Genomic DNA, 14214 nt, shown 5'->3' with positions numbered 1-14214 from the left:
TCCGAAGCGAATAAGTGCCTCTATGTGTTATATTATTACGGTACATTATTACGAGCAAAGATAACTTTAGAAAAATCCGAGCCCCAGATGGGACTTGAACCCACAACCCTCCGTGATCAAGTCGGATGCTCTAACCACTGAGCCACTGGAGACTCATGGTGAGCAAGGGTCAATTTGTGGGCCTAGACTGGAACGGCATTGCGCGGCTACACAGCCAAGTATTGGTAAGCACCTGTGAAACTCACTAACAGCATCACGCTGTCACATTAAGGCATATCAAGATGCGGCGAACCAACCTCCGAAGTGAGCATGTAAAGATGAAACAATTTTTAGTGTAATAGAAAAATTTTTCTATTACACTAAAAATTGTTTCATCTATAAAAGAGAATTTTGTCTGGTACTGACTTAACTTGGTCGGCAGAAGTTATCCTCCTAAGGGGAAATTAGTGTGGGTACCCTTGATTTTTATTTGGCTCTCTTGATCCCTTGACCAGCCTACAATTCCGTCTTTTAGGCTTTAGGGTAATTTTCCACCGTTCCGTCTTTTAGGAGTTGCCGCTAGCAAATGACTGGAAAAAATGGGGTCAAATTTAAGGGAAATTGGTAAAGGCTGATAGTTTCCAAAGAAACTGTTTGGGGCTGCGTCGGTGGGGGTAACGAAATAATTTGGATATATCAAGAAAGTTGAAATGGTAAATTGGCCACCGTTACGATTATAAAAGCTGACGTTTCGAGCGTTAGCCCTTCGTCGGAGCGAATTGAGGAATTGTGGGTTGTGTGTGCTTTTAAAGGCAGAAAGTGGAGCTACGTGATTGGTGGGAACATGGCAACGAGGAAAACACGAATAAATTAGTGGAATAAAAAGCGTTCGTTGATACCTGTGGGATTTAGACTGCCGGTTTCAAAGGTGAGCTTTTGTTCAAGAATTTTGCGGCTTTCTGTGCTACCTAAGTGTAAGGAAAGACTGCAGATTGCCATATGTTGAATGATTAGGTAACTTAAAATGTCTAGCGACTGGTTTCGATGTGTCCTTTTCATTCCTCTCCACGTCGCGAAGGTCTTCTCGGAATCGGTCACCTGGTCTTCTGTCTGTTTCGCAGATGTAAATCATTTTGCAATAAGTGCAAGTTATGCAATAGATTATATTGGCGGAGGTGCACGTGAAGTGATCGGTGATCTTAATGGATCGTTTGGGTCCCGATATTTTCTCAGTGTTGTGAATGAAAGGACACGTTTTGCATCGTGCACGAGCGCATTTAAAAGTGCCTGGTTGGTCACTAGTCTGAAAAGAACTTCTGACCAAAAAATTGCCTATGTTTCTGTCGCCGGTTTGAATGAAATGAGCGGAGGCTGTGAAAAGACATATCCATAGGTAACACGGAAAGCCGCAAAACTTTTGAACATAAGCTCATCTTTCAAACCGGCAGTCTAAATCTCACAGGTATCAACGAACGCTTTTCATTCCACTAATTTATTCGTGTTTTTCTCGTTACCATGTTCCCACCAATCACGTAGCTCCATTTTCTACCTTTAAAAGCACACACAACCCACAATTCCACTCTTCGCTCCGACGAAGGGCTACCGCTCGAAATGTCAGCCTTCATAATCGTAACGGCGGCCAATTTACCATTTCAACTTTGTTGATATATTCAAATTATAAGGGAAATTGGGTTTTGTTCGAGTACGTTCCGAGTAAGGGGGGTTTAGAATTCACCGGGTTCGAGTTAGCAGGGTTCTACCGACAGGATCTATTCTCACCATGCAAATTAGACGAATTAGTGAAATAGCCTCTTTTTTGTGCAGAAAGTTATTTCTTCCGCTGATATGTAAGCCGTAAATTTCATTGTAGGATGATAGTGTTTTGGACACCTGGTCGAGAGGAAATTTTTCAAATTCTTCTTGACGGCTTCCTTCTGTTAACTTTCTTTTGTCCTCTCACGCCACGAGAAATCCCCACGCGAATGACCCCACGCAAACCTCTCTTGCTCTCACGCTAGCTAGTCTAAGTTTGGTCACGGGCGTTATCGTCGTGGCAATGAATGAGCCAAGCGCTTGACTGTCTTTGTACAAAATTTGTGCAACATGCCCTATCATCCGTTTCGTGTTTTAGGATTTGAGGTAATTTTCCGCCGTTCCAGGTTTTAGGATTTGGGGTAATTTTCTGCCGTTCCGGGTTTTAGGATTTGGGGTCGTTTTCCGCCATTCCGTCATTCCGCCGTTCCACCGTTCCTGCTTTTAGGGTCAGCCATAATAGTAGCGCTCGTTTCCCAGTCGGATTTTTCACAGCATGGGCTGCCAAGTACATTTAAAATCGTTGGAACCACTTTTTCCATCGAGGACCTACAGAGAAAATGTCCTCGTGCACAGAGGAAGTAGGAAACAGAGACAGAATATTACTAGCCATTGTAGACGATAGTAATATAAACAAAATGTAGAATCGTAGAAGTCGTAAATTGAAGACTTGAATATTAATCAGTCAATCGTAGTGTTGGCTAAACGTCGAATTTTCTCAAGAGAGTCGTCGTAGAAACCTGTAATACTTCCCTTGAAGTCGTAGTAACAGTTTATCTTCCCACCCTCGTCGCCAAATGTAAAATATAAGTAACTTAAATGGCAGAAAAGTAACCTTTTTAATCGATCTTCATACGATACTCGCTGAGTACATACATTCTTCGTGTCCTGTACTTTTCCTAAATTTGCTGAAACAAAACATTCAGATGTTAAAAATCTAGCCCCGTTAGCCTGAGGGTATAACATCCTTCTTACACTCACCAAATAATATGTAGGACAGGTATTTTCTGGCTCAAATAATTCTTAAGTTCTTTGGATAAGGGCAGGGTTTATCTAATTGAGTCTCCATGAAAACCTCCCATCTGATAAATATCTAAAACGGCGCAAATTATCGCTTTCTTTTACAACTGCACTCGCCTGCACCAGCGAAAACCGACGAAAATCTTATTACGAACAAAATACAAAAGAGGAAAACGAACTGAGTTGTCGTTCTAGTCTCGAGAAAAGTCAAAGAACTCATCCTTGTGGAAATTCTTGGTGGTGAAGCTTTAACAATATGCAAAACATTGCAGCTCTCCGTAAGTTTTAATTTTTTTTTAATTCTCCTGTTAAACAGGAAGACTTAAAATAACAGATGCAAAAAGGGAGGTTTCCCGTCTCCCCAAGTTGACTTAGAAATACAATTACAATCTTTTTAATTATTATGTTTGTACAATTTCTTCTTAAAACGTCAAGCTAATGGAACTACTTACGCAGACTGAGTTAATAATTACAGATAACATTTGATAGTGTAGTCTGAAAGGTGGTCCAATGAAAGATTGTTGTCAGTTACTCGAACAGACGTCATCGCAAACGTCAAGTGAAGGGTTGTTGTTAGTCAAGCGTATTGTACATGTACATGTACTGTACATGTACTGTACATGTAATTTGGATATATCAACAAAGTTGAAATGGTAAATTGGCCACCGTAACGATTACAAAAGCTGACATTTCGAGTGTTAGCCCTTCGTCGGAGCGTACATGTAGTCCAGTTCGAGAAAACTTCAGTGGCCGAGGGTCGCTTGCTCGTAGTTTGCTCGATGCAATCTGTTGCTGATTTTTTAGCAAGAGATTTAAAACGGTTTATAATCCCATGTCTTAGGTCGTTATGATCGTTTCGTTGGTGGTGTAGATGTCGTTCACATCGATCATAATGGACCAGTCATTAATTGTCGCGATGTGACGAGAGGGGGGGGCGGGGGAGGGTGAGTGTGGTGGGGGACTTTAAGGAGGATCACATGGTTTTCATGGGGAGCGGAAGGGGGATCATTTGTCGCCAACAGAATAAAAAAGGGTGACTATAGAAAATTGACTGCCGATTAACTGTAAATGAGGCGGGGGAGGGAGGCAGAGATCATAAGAATATTGTAGGGTTGTAGGAGGGGATTAGGTAGATTTTTTCGTGACAAAACGAAGTGAACCCGGTTATGAAATCATCCTCGCCGGATTGTTCAAAACTAGGTTAGGCAACCCAGGGTTAGAGCGAAGTTTGATTCCATGTCTGAAAGCTTTAAAAGAAAATTCAGTTTGAATCTTTTTTCTCTGCAAGTTGAGGATTGGATGTTCCAAAAAGAAATAAATTGAAAATTTTGCTAAAAAGGCTTTCGAACAGCGAAGTAAAGAGACTTGGACTAAAATTTAACACTGGGATAGCGCTAATCGTCCTTCAAACAACAAGATTGAAAACTACAAATTTGTAGTTGTCAATGCTGGGCTGGCATTGATAACTACAGATTTGATCACACAGGCAACCACCAAGCTGGAATTGTCACTTGTGTGCAATCATTAACTGTTTTTAGCTCTACTCCGAACTCCTGTCATTGTTGCTGTTTGGCTTTCGTCCGCCATCTTGGATCATCATGTGCACTTCATTGACTGGTTCGCATTCGTTTTTTGGGGAGACGTCCCCTTTACTCTTGTAATGGGACTTCTTCTTTAAACCTTCTGTTATTAGAATAGTTTTGGTGTTTGGCTTTCGTCCGCCATCTTGGATCACCATGTGCACTTCATTGACTGGTTCGCATTCGTTACAGTACTCTGATGGTTCTGCACATGTATTGGTAATTCCGCATGCACACATATGATTTTCAGGTGTTGCACCACTCCAGTAGGTCATTTCCATAGCATCACGTGAAACCCAAAAGGCATCTCTCAAAGAAAAACCGAGGCACTCGTACTTTATGAACTGATCACAGTGCTGGGCAATGTTGACGAGGCTCACCAGCTGAGAAATGGTTGCTCCTTTGTAGTGTATGTCCCGTGAATATGATCCCTTTTCTTCATATCCGTCCACCAGTGTCCGGCTCTCACTGTCGTGACTTATTACAGTCACGCCAACATCGTCCTTGTCACTCATGTCACAGGTGACATTAAATGCCGACAATCCTCCATCGCCATCGGGATCAATTAGGTATGGTCCAGTTTTGGCATTAGGATCGAGCTTGTTTAAGTGGCTGCAAGATTTTGGGAGCGCTGAAGAGACCGAGGAAAGAAAATTGGAAATGAAGGGTGTGTCAATTTTTTTTGTCAAGATTTTGTGGCCACTGCCTCCTGTAGGAGGCGAAGCTATATATGTTGCTGAGATCAGTAAGTGAGTGAGTGCGAAGTGCATAAGTGCGTAAGTCGAGTGAGTGAGTGAGTGAGTGAGTGAGTGTAACAATAGAATTCTAATCTTGGCCCAATTTTGACCGATGTTTCCACAGGGAGCCCACATAAGCGGCGTGTCTGGTCGTTTGTTCGAAATATAAAGAAATGTATGGGAGAATATTGAATAGTCGTAATATCGTGTGACCTGGTGTGAGGTCTATGGCGCATCAGCAGATGAATCGCCGGCGCGAATAGGACCCTGACTCCCCTCTCACATGAGGCATTTGAAACAGGGCATTGTTTACCATCATCCAATCAGCGTGGTGCAAACAGCGTGACGGTTGCTTCCTGGCACACCAAATCTGTGCCGCGGATGCCGATCGCTCGGAAAGCTGCAATTCTCGAAAGTTTTTTGGCGGTTAGCGCTTGGATTTTGAATGGATCTTCGATTGAATGACACGAGGAGAAGCGTCAACCTTTTAGTTTATCTGGTGTTTGATTTGGAAGCCGGGTGATTCTAGTTTCTGGGTGAAAATCGGCTTCGCGTTGGAGCGGTCGAGAATGAGCTTTCCACCCTTGTCTTCTTCTTATAACGTGAAGCAACACTCAACGCAGAATCTACCAAATCGCTCAAATTCGCCATTTACAACGACAGAAGCGACAATACACAGCAAGTGAGGTAGGTTTACATTTATTTTGAGCCTAACATAGGCATTCCTCGAGATAAGTTTACGATATTACGACTCTTCAATATTCTCCCATATATTTCTTTATATTTCGAACAAACGACCAGACACGCCGCTTGTGTGGGCCCCCTGTGATGTTTCCCAGTCCTACTTATTGTTTTTTTTTGGATTATCGACATTCACACTCGACACACAGTTGAGTTCTCTCCTTTTGTGATTTCTGGATTATAGCCACAAGTACGATATGTTTTCAGTTTTTTTCGTGACACTATGGAAGATAGTAGAAAGCGATAAACATCTTACAAGCATTTCAGGATTGTACGTGATTTAAAACAGAAGTTGTTCTTGCAGAAACATCTTGAAAGGTGTGATCTGAACTTCATTTAACAAATGGTAAACACCACAGCGTACACTATTGAGTTATGGATGCACGCGGGAGGTTGCTAAGCACGAGAGAAGCGTAAGAGTCGCTCGAGGCGATAGCCGAGAGCGACTCTAGCTTCTTGAGTGCTTAGCAAACCTCCCAAGTGCATCCATAACTCAATAGTGTACGCTGTGGTGTTTACCATTTGTTTTATAACATAACATTGATACATTGTAGCTAAAGAGTTCCCTTTTATTTAACAAATCTTACGCGACCAGAAAAGACAAGCGCGCGCGTAAAAGTAGTCTTTGCATTTGCTCACGTCAGCAGCGTACACCCATGGGCAAATGGGGGACGCTAAATTGACCCATCAGAGCGCGCGCCTTACTTTGGTTATGTTATAATAAACTATAGGGAAAATTTTTTCTTTGAAGAGAGAGCATTTTACCGTTTGAATCAGCAAATTGTGTAGATCCGACGATATAATCATTTCACTTCTTGCCGTACGTGACGCCACAAAAGAAGATAAACATCTCAGAATAATTTCACAGTGGCATCCACCGACGCATAATTGTCGCACTGAAGCTTTTTTGCCCTTTTTTGTAAGTTTAAGCGAAAAATCTGTTAACAGGTAACGTATAACAAGAGCAATCCCTAATTTGAACCGCTTACCAAATTTTTGCAAATCGCCAAATTTTCGCCAACCCTAAAAGAACCTAAAAAAATATTTACCTTTTTCGCAATTTTCTCCCGTGTAACGAGCTTGACACAGGCAAACGTATCTCTTATCTGTAAATCCACTAAAACAGGTTGCACCATGGAGACAGGGGTTACTAGAACATGGATTCTAAAGAGATAGAAAAACATTTTAAGTGATGCATAGTCTAGTAAAATCAAAGTGGATAGAAGAGTTTTTTATCGTAGAAACTGCGGTTTTTAACAAGGATTTCCAGCCCTGAGAAAAGTTGTCAGTACACATATGTAAAATCGCGACAATTTTTACGTATGTTTGATATCACCAATTATTAAAAACTGAGTCATTGGATAATGCAATTCAAGACTTTTTATTGGCTTAGCCGTTATGGTTTATGAGCCAAGATACCATAATCTACAAATATGGTAAGCGTACGCGTCAGCTTAAAATTAAAAGGGAGCTAAAAAACTTAAGTAAAATTTAAAATTGAATTTAATGTTTTTAATAAAACAATTATTCCACTCGCGCTTGTTGGATATGAGATGATTATAGCCAACGAGGCGCGTAGCGCCTCGTTGGTTATCTATCATCTCATATCCAACAAACGCGAGTGGAATAATTGTTAATTAGCTGATAGCACGTCACTCGCCTTTTTCGTCGCTCTGTCAAGCTGATGAATGACTTGCAATGCGTTCACTACTCTCAATTAAGGATTAACATATCATTCTTTATGTATTAAAGCTGTAATTTTATACCGTAGTAGCCCAGTAGAGAAAGTCCTTTTTTGGTTTGAGATCATCAGGATGTTGGGTGTGATCAGAGTCACTAAGCTGGCAGATCTTCATGCTGTCGTTTTTTGGTAGACCGATGTTCACCGACACACAAGAGCTTTCCTGAAGGCACTGGTGTCTACAATCACCGTTTAGCTCCATTTCCGTGGTTAAGTTAATTTCTTTAATGACGTGATCCTGCAAAGCATGACCTCCAATCGGCTTCAGAAAATGCAGACTTCGGCAACCAAAAGCTGAAAATAATTTGATTTAAAATGAACAGTGTTATTAAAACTACAGATAAACAAAACAACTATTTGATGGGGAAATATGCGGCACTAATACTCATCCTCGGACATTCCCTGTTTCGTGATGTGAACAGTGAACTTCGAGGAAGAGATAATGTCCAGTGACAGTTGTACGACATGTGCAAGCATATTTTCTCACCTAATAGACACCCTTATGGTTATTATCCTCAAAATATTTCGTAACTTGTAGGAAAAAATGTTTACGAACAGGTTGATACCGTTTATTGCGTGGGATACTCACTTTTCAGTGTTCTCTGGTACAACTTTATGGGAAAATAAACATGTCCTCTCTTCTGTAACACTTATTAAATAAAGTTGTTACTTACTTAGTTACTTACTATCAAAGTGGGCATCAGGTTTGGGGAATAGCACTCGAGGTATATCCTCGAATATTCCCAGTTGCACTCGGGGCTTTTTTGGTCGCGTGATTCGTTTAGATCCGGCAATACTGCGCGAACAGAAATAGTTGATGGATTATAATAAACAACTATTCACCGAAGTTTTGGAGAATATCCACCGACGCTGAGGTAAAAAGTTGTTTAAGCATCTGTCAAAACAGTGGGATAATATAGCACAAAAAATATAATTTTAACTTATCTATTCCAGCAACGATTATGATATCTTCGGGCGCATTCCCGAGTGAGCTACTTGGAGTTGAATGGCAAAGGATATTCGATGTTTGATCCTTTGGTTTAGTATCTGACTAACACCAATCGGTAATAAACTGGAGCACGGCTATTGAATTTCTAGCCATCTGATTAGCTGAACTGAAGCATGTTATGGGCTTTTATAACCCTTCCATTAATCTTGGCGCGATTTTATTGGTTACTTTACGTCACGTGCTGCAAAATCACAGGACAGTTATCACGCAATAACCCCCGTTCGCATCGATATTTGTCCTCCGATGTTTTCCGTGAAAAGAAACATAGTCAACACAAGAGTTTCAACTTTTCCGTTCTCCTATTTACAGGGAAGGAAACCAAACTGTTTTTTTTTTTTTTTTTTTTGCTGGCTTGCGTCAGCCACGCGCATTCGCCATTAGATCACCACTGGCTTTTTTACTGTGTTTACGCGCAGTTTAATTGCGCTGTGAAAATTAATGGGAGGGTTATGAAATAAATAAACCCCATTCTGGCTTGCTGGTATGTCTGCTTATAATACCCTTGGCTGAGAGATTGTCCTCAAAATTTCATATTTGCCCTCGAAGCTTCGCTTCTCGGCCAAATATTCATTTTTCGGAAAATCTCTCAGCCGCGGACATTATTAGCCGACATACCAGCCGCCCAAAGGGGTTTATTTACTAAATAACCTACGTGCTCTCAACTCATAACCTAACTTCAACAAATATGCTCAATGAATTCGTCAGCGTTTTTAAATATTTGTCATCTAATTCATAGCTGGTTGTTTGGACATGAAAAGGAAACTCCTCCACAATTTGTTAAAATGAAATTTCTTAGTGATAAAAATGAAATAGAGATAATGTCATCTGTCTGCTGAAGTGTCAAAAAACAACATGAACGAGACGTTTCGATCAAAACTGGACTTTCACATCTCTTAAAAAACTATGGCCTGGCAACGTATCTAAGCTAATTTGTCTTCAGAAAGCGCAGTGTCAATGTCATCCATAACTGCATTTCAGTTTTCTACAAGTTTTCAGGACACAGTGGAATATCTTTCTCTGTTTGTGAAAATTCTATTTACTTCCGAAAACGCTTCCTTCTTCATAGTTCTTCTACATTTGAAAGACACACATTTCTTTAACTATAATAAATTATGAATGCCAATTCAAAGGGCGAAAGCACTCGGAAATTACGGGAGACTAACATTTTCGGCATTCGTTTTCATACCTGTTTTCTCCGATCAAGTTTATTTTTGCATTCCCAATGCTTAATGTGACAAATGATGCTCACTATACTAAACTTAAGTTCTCAACATATTATCAAATATTTCTCATCCCTTGCAGGATTGCAGGATTCAATCAATTTTTCTTCTAAATATGTTCGCCTTACGGATAAAGTTGAAGTTTCCTAATAAACCAACTTGAAAGTGTTATAAATATTTCATTTCAGCTCGAGCAGCTGGCAAGACATATTTTGTTAAGCCAGCCGAAGTGTGGAGTTTAATCAAGAATTCTGGCCACAGCTTTTTTATTTCTTCATTTTTTTTTCTCTCACTTCACGGATTTAAAAGTTCTGATGGTTCACTAGTTTAAACACTTCAAGAGCAGATCCCTTTACTGTTCCCTTTAAAATTTGTTCGTGTTGAAAATAAATTATAAAGCTTGGATTCGTGCGCTGACGTGTCATACAGCAACAACTTGAAGACCTTTTAACCTTAACTGCGCTATGGCCTGGCAACGTACCAATGCTAATTTGTCTTCAGAAAGCACATTCTTCGTTCTTCATAATTTATATGAAGCCACAAACTCAAATTTGTCATAAAATAACAAGTACTCATGTCCTCCCAGCCCGGTGAGATGAGAAATTGCATTGCTAATACGTTTCTCGAGTTGAGTTGTCAGTCAATTGCCTCTAGAAGTTTGTTCGCAGTAACGTTCACACAGTGATTACGGCAAAGACAGAGAATTAAGAGCGCGGAGATATAATTTTGCTAAAACAAGACGTCCAGATTGTAAAAACCTAGCGCCAAATGATTATGTAATGCAGGCATTTTCTGGTCCAGAAAACTCTCAACATCTTTGGATAAGGGCAGGGCTTACCTAATTGTGTCTCCATGAACACCTTCCATCTGGTGGATATCTAAACGGCTCAAATTATCGCTGTCTTTGTCAAATTGCACTCACCTGCATCAGCAAAAACCGATGACAATCTGTTTACCATCAAAATGCAAAAGATTAAAGGACAAGTTGTAGTTCCAATCTTGAGAAAAGACCAAGGACCCATTCTTATGGAAATACTTGGTGGAGCAGTTTTAACAATATGCAAAACACCACAGCTCCCCACAAGTTTTATATATTTTTTTAAATGTCTCCTTAAACAGGAAGACTTTTAAATTAATTTAACAGGTTTTATGATAAACATGAAAAAAAAACGCGCATCTGATTGGCTGAAAACGCGTGCATTTTTGTCATGTTACACGTGTTACACGTGAAAATTACAAACAGCACGCGCTGTGAAGATTTCGCCTGTCTTGACTTCCTGTGATGCTGTAGACTACAAGTAGTCCTTCCTTTTCGACGAGGTCTGTGGCGCGAGTCAAAATGGTGAATAAAATTGATGTTAGCGCGCCGTTTGGAACTCTTGGGGTGACGCCGATGCTCTGCAGGAGCTCCATCAGTGAGGCGCTCGAAAAGTAGAAGCTACGGATTAATTAAGCCCAAGAGTTTGACCTTGCACGGCTGAGTGGTTTTCGGGCGTCAAATTTTCATCTCAAGAAAGCGATTCGTTATCTTAATTACCAGTCAATCTTCTCTAAGTAAAGGGGATAATATGTACACCAAATTTATGGAATAAAAATATTGGTTAACATGCTCGTGCATGCTGTGTACACCAAATTTATGCAATAAAACAGAAAGGTAAACATGCTCGTTCAAAAGGCAAATTGTTTTGTAAACTTTGCCCCGTTTACGAGGGGTTTTTTTGACCTGTTAATACTCTCGTACAGTAGACTCGACGTGTGTTAAAGGAAAGCGTTTAATCAAACGTCTCTCTCATTCGTCTTACAACGGTGTGTAAAAGACTCTCTCGAAAAGGTGGGGCCCTAGTGTTAGATATGGAGATATCACGTAATAGAACGTCTAATCGGATCTCCCATTGGTCGTTGCTAAGTGATAATCAATGAGAAGTTCGTTCAAGGTTACCTCAATCAATGATGTTAATTAAGAAACTAAACATCCGTTCTACTCAAATTAAAGTCTCCGACAAATTGCACCTGTTTTCCATGTCCATTACTTGAAAAAACCCAGTCACATTGCCAGAAATCTGGGACATTTAGAGCCCGCGCATAGCAGCGGTAATGTTACAGAAAAAAATGGCGGCCGTAGGCTCCAAGAGAAAGCGTTCGATCATAAATTACAAGGATTTGAATGAAATATCGTGTGTTGTTTTGTATGACACTGCCAGAAAAAGTAAAGGGAGGTTTTTTTGAAGTGGATAGGCTCATTGAGAAGAGGAAAGTTGGCCATGTGAGTACATGTCAGAACGAAATGTTTTTTCGATTAATTTGATTTTATTTTTTTGGGATGATCGTGAGACATGTCTGTTCTTTCATTGTCAGAAAGAGGAGTATCTTGTGAAATGGAAAGGTTGGCCACTGCAAGCCTGCAGTTGGGAGCCAGAAGATCACCTCACACCACCCTTATTACGGTGAATGTTTGCCTTATATAACTGATTGAGTTACTCAATGTCCTTCTTCTCGTCTTTTCTTTCCTTTTTTCACTGAGTTTACCATGTACAACCGTTAATGTAATACAGAAATAAATGCAGTTTTACGATCCACAAGCTTGTAGTTTTATTTTATTTCAAAAGTCAAAACTTACGAAAAGCCTGTCAAGCCGGATAGCTACCGGTTAGAGGTGGCTGGAAGAAACTTCTACCATGCCATGCTAAGAAGTTTGAAAAGGAAGTCTTCTACCCCTGTAGATGTACAAATTGACTTTGATGTGCAGAGGTATCTATGGAGAGATAGAGGGGTTGTGTCTGAACACCCTAGATACAAACTTTACAATGAAGAAGACTTCTTCCGTTTTACCACCCTTCCTGAGAGCTGGTGGTATTACCTTGATCTCCATGGACAGGGTAAATCTGTGGCTTTCCCTTTGAAAATGAAATCCCTTTTAAGCTGGACTCCGGTTCAATACACTAAAGATAATGGAATGCTGAAGCAGGCACCACAAGCGCCAGTTGAAAAAGTGATAATACACTTTTGCAAGAAAGCATGCAATATTACAAAATTGTGAAGCTAGTTAATTACAGAATGCAGGGCCACTGTTTTGTTCATCATCAATGCCTCTCCAATTGGCCCAGTTCCAATGAGAGATTGGACATTTCCAAGAGCTTCAATTAGAATTAGTGTATTGGCTTAAATTTTAAAACCCTATCATCAAAAATCAATCATTTGTATTGTCAGAAATAGCTTTCCTGAGAATTTCCCTCAGCTTGTCTTCTCTCCTACATTTGGTAGCAATTCGCATTTCTTTGAGTATGGTTTTTAGCTCAGAGATGGTCATTGTGTCCACATCAGCCTCAGTAATTGGTGGTTCATCATCTTGTGTTGAGGCAACACACAGTCGTGGTCTCTTTCTTCTTTGCTCAAAGATGTCAGCTTCCCAGTACTCATCTTTTTTTTTGGTATACTGGTGTGGTTGTCTTTCAACATCTTGAAGATGTTCAATTTTTTTCAGGGCTAGAATTGCCTCTTTGCATGTATCACGCTTGTTGCATTTGTTGTGGTATATAGAGCGTACAGTATCATTCATTTTTTCAACTCCTTGACCTGTGAATAATTTAAAATGGGTCTCGTCTCTGATGAATCGGGGTAGGTGGTAGGCCAATATATGAATGTATGGGGTGACAGATGTATTTTCATATCCAATGACCTCTCCACCAAGTGATGGATAAAATTTTATCCACTCTGTTGCCTGTTTAGAATGTTCTTCTCCAATCTATCTTTAAACAGACAGAAAAACACCCCTTTGCCTTCAGTCTTTAAAGTATTTTCAAAAGATTTAAGCCAAGTTCTGTATCCTTAGAGTGCGGCAAGGACTTACTCTTATCGTTCTTCCTCTCCACCTCTTATCGTTCTTCCTCTCCACCAAGTGATAGATAACATTTTGTATAAAGTTTTGTTAAAGTTCTGTATCCTTAGAGTGCGGCAAGGACTTACTCTTATCGTTCGTCCTCTCCACCTCTTATCGTTCTTCCTCTCCACCAAGTGATAGATAAAATTTTATCCACTCTGTTGCCTGTTTAGAATTAAGTAACAACAAATTAGTTTTTGTACAAACCTAGGAATTGCACTATTAATTAAAACCATAACCATGTTATCAATTACTTGAAAGGAGTTAAAATGAGAAGAAAATTCAACTTACATCCTTAAAGAAGGAATCTACGTGATTTTTACTTGGCTTCCAAGCTGATAATGTTTGGTATATGTTGTCAAAACCCTATAAAAATATAAGGATTGCCAAAGTTTTTAGTTTGTAATTTGAACATACATCATTCCTCTATAATCGAAAGGACAAATGTATGCAATTTATCATGTGTTTGAAGATAAGAGACAAGCTAAGGTTCTTCAG

General features: G+C 40.0%; 2 protein-coding genes and 1 long non-coding RNA gene across 4 annotated transcripts in view; 1 reads left to right on the top strand and 2 right to left on the bottom strand.

Annotated features, from left to right (window-relative positions):
- Positions 1 to 6745: 6745 nt before the first annotated feature.
- Positions 6746 to 10861, bottom strand: LOC148735541 (uncharacterized). Its single transcript, XM_088752967.1, has 3 exons — positions 10762 to 10861; positions 7636 to 7904; positions 6746 to 7033 (listed from the first exon to the last, which is right to left on the bottom strand). The coding sequence occupies exons 1-3, from the start codon at positions 10859 to 10861 to the stop codon at positions 6893 to 6895; spliced, it is 510 nt and encodes a 169-aa protein (XP_088609093.1). The 3' UTR covers positions 6746 to 6892.
- A 1032-nt stretch (positions 10862 to 11893) lies between these two features.
- Positions 11894 to 12418, top strand: LOC148735540 (uncharacterized). The gene is made up of 2 exons (XR_015999183.1): positions 11894 to 12102; positions 12195 to 12418. It is a non-coding gene; the product is annotated as an uncharacterized LOC148735540 (long non-coding RNA).
- Positions 12419 to 12520: 102 nt separating this feature from the next.
- Positions 12521 to 14214, bottom strand: part of LOC148735539 (uncharacterized) — a 3228-nt gene continuing 1534 nt past the window's right edge. For both annotated transcript variants that reach the window (XM_088754848.1, XM_088754847.1), the window contains exons 3-4: positions 14008 to 14214; positions 12521 to 13881 (exon numbers count right to left, since the gene is read on the bottom strand). The exon at positions 14008 to 14214 is cut by the window's right edge and continues 364 nt beyond it. The gene's annotated coding sequence lies outside the window, so the exon portion shown is untranslated. The remainder of the gene's footprint in view (positions 13882 to 14007) is intronic.

The sequence above is a fragment of the Stylophora pistillata genome, chromosome 3 (assembly GCF_964205215.1).
Source record: "Stylophora pistillata chromosome 3, jaStyPist1.2, whole genome shotgun sequence".
Classification (NCBI taxonomy): Eukaryota; Metazoa; Cnidaria; class Anthozoa; order Scleractinia; family Pocilloporidae; genus Stylophora; species Stylophora pistillata.
This window is presented reverse-complemented; position numbering and strand designations above follow the sequence as displayed.

What these genes read in the sequence shown, in the direction of transcription:
- LOC148735541 (XM_088752967.1), bottom strand. Translation starts at nt 10,861, where the DNA reads ATGGGTCCTTGGTCTTTTCTCAAGATTGGAACTACAACTTGTCCTTTA. An exon ending in ATCGGTTTTTGCTGATGCAG is followed by an intron (nt 7,905 to 10,761) that starts GTGAGTGCAATT and finishes AATTATTTTCAG; the next exon opens with CTTTTGGTTGCCGAAGTCTG. An exon ending in TTCTCTACTGGGCTACTACG is followed by an intron (nt 7,034 to 7,635) that starts GTATAAAATTAC and finishes CTATCTCTTTAG; the next exon opens with AATCCATGTTCTAGTAACCC.